The sequence below is a fragment of the Stegostoma tigrinum genome, unplaced genomic scaffold (assembly GCF_030684315.1).
Source record: "Stegostoma tigrinum isolate sSteTig4 unplaced genomic scaffold, sSteTig4.hap1 scaffold_452, whole genome shotgun sequence".
Classification (NCBI taxonomy): Eukaryota; Metazoa; Chordata; class Chondrichthyes; order Orectolobiformes; family Stegostomatidae; genus Stegostoma; species Stegostoma tigrinum.
In genome coordinates, this window is record NW_026728380.1 from 70,001 (window position 1) to 70,639 (window position 639).

A 639-nucleotide genomic window follows, 5' to 3' on the forward strand; every position below is an offset into this window, starting at 1 on the left:
AGAGCCAAATAACCCTTCAAAAACTCACAACCCCATGACCCCGAGCACAGAGTCCCAGACAGGTCCGTGACCCCGCACAGCCCTCTCCACACGATAAAGCTGGGAGTAAAGTCATCATTGTCCTAGCAGACCCCAGGGCAGCTCCCTCAGACAGAGAGGGAGAGTGGGGCTGAGTTTAACCTGAGGCTCGCCACGAGGGGAGGGGTCAGGAGGGAGAGTCCTTTCAAACCGAACACAGCACACTGCATGAGAGAAAGAAGTATAGCCCAGACAGAGAGAGATGAGCCCCGAGACAGAGGATCTATCCAGAGACCGGCTTGCGGGACTTTGTGGCACATTCTTCGAGGGTCTCAGCAGCTTCCAGCTTCCCCTGGCAGCGATACAAAGCTCCCAGACTCCGCAGGGTGGTGTGAACGGTCGGGCTAAAGGGAAGGGACACAGGTGTCATTTTCACAGCCAGCGCACAGAAACCATTCCATTCCCCCGGACAATAACAAACCCCCCACCCTCCCGAGAGCTGCAGCAGCATTTATAAACATGATCTAACCCCGTGCTGTTCCTGGGACCATGTGATGGGGGACAGTATAGGGGGAGCTTTACTCTGTAGCTAACCCTGTGCCGTCCCTGTCCCTGGGAGTG

At 56.2% G+C, this 639-nt stretch overlaps 1 protein-coding gene across 1 annotated transcript in view; it reads right to left on the minus strand.

Annotated features, from left to right (window-relative positions):
- LOC125450452 (kinesin light chain 2-like) overlaps window positions 1–422 on the minus strand; it is a gene marked incomplete at its 5' end in the record, with an annotated part of 44,039 nt that extends 43,617 nt beyond the window's left edge. Inside the window, one exon of the mRNA XM_048526451.2 lies at window positions 314–422. Coding sequence (XP_048382408.1) covers window positions 314–422 — 109 coding nt within the window. The remainder of the gene's footprint in view (window positions 1–313) is intronic.
- Window positions 423–639: the final 217 nt, after the last annotated feature.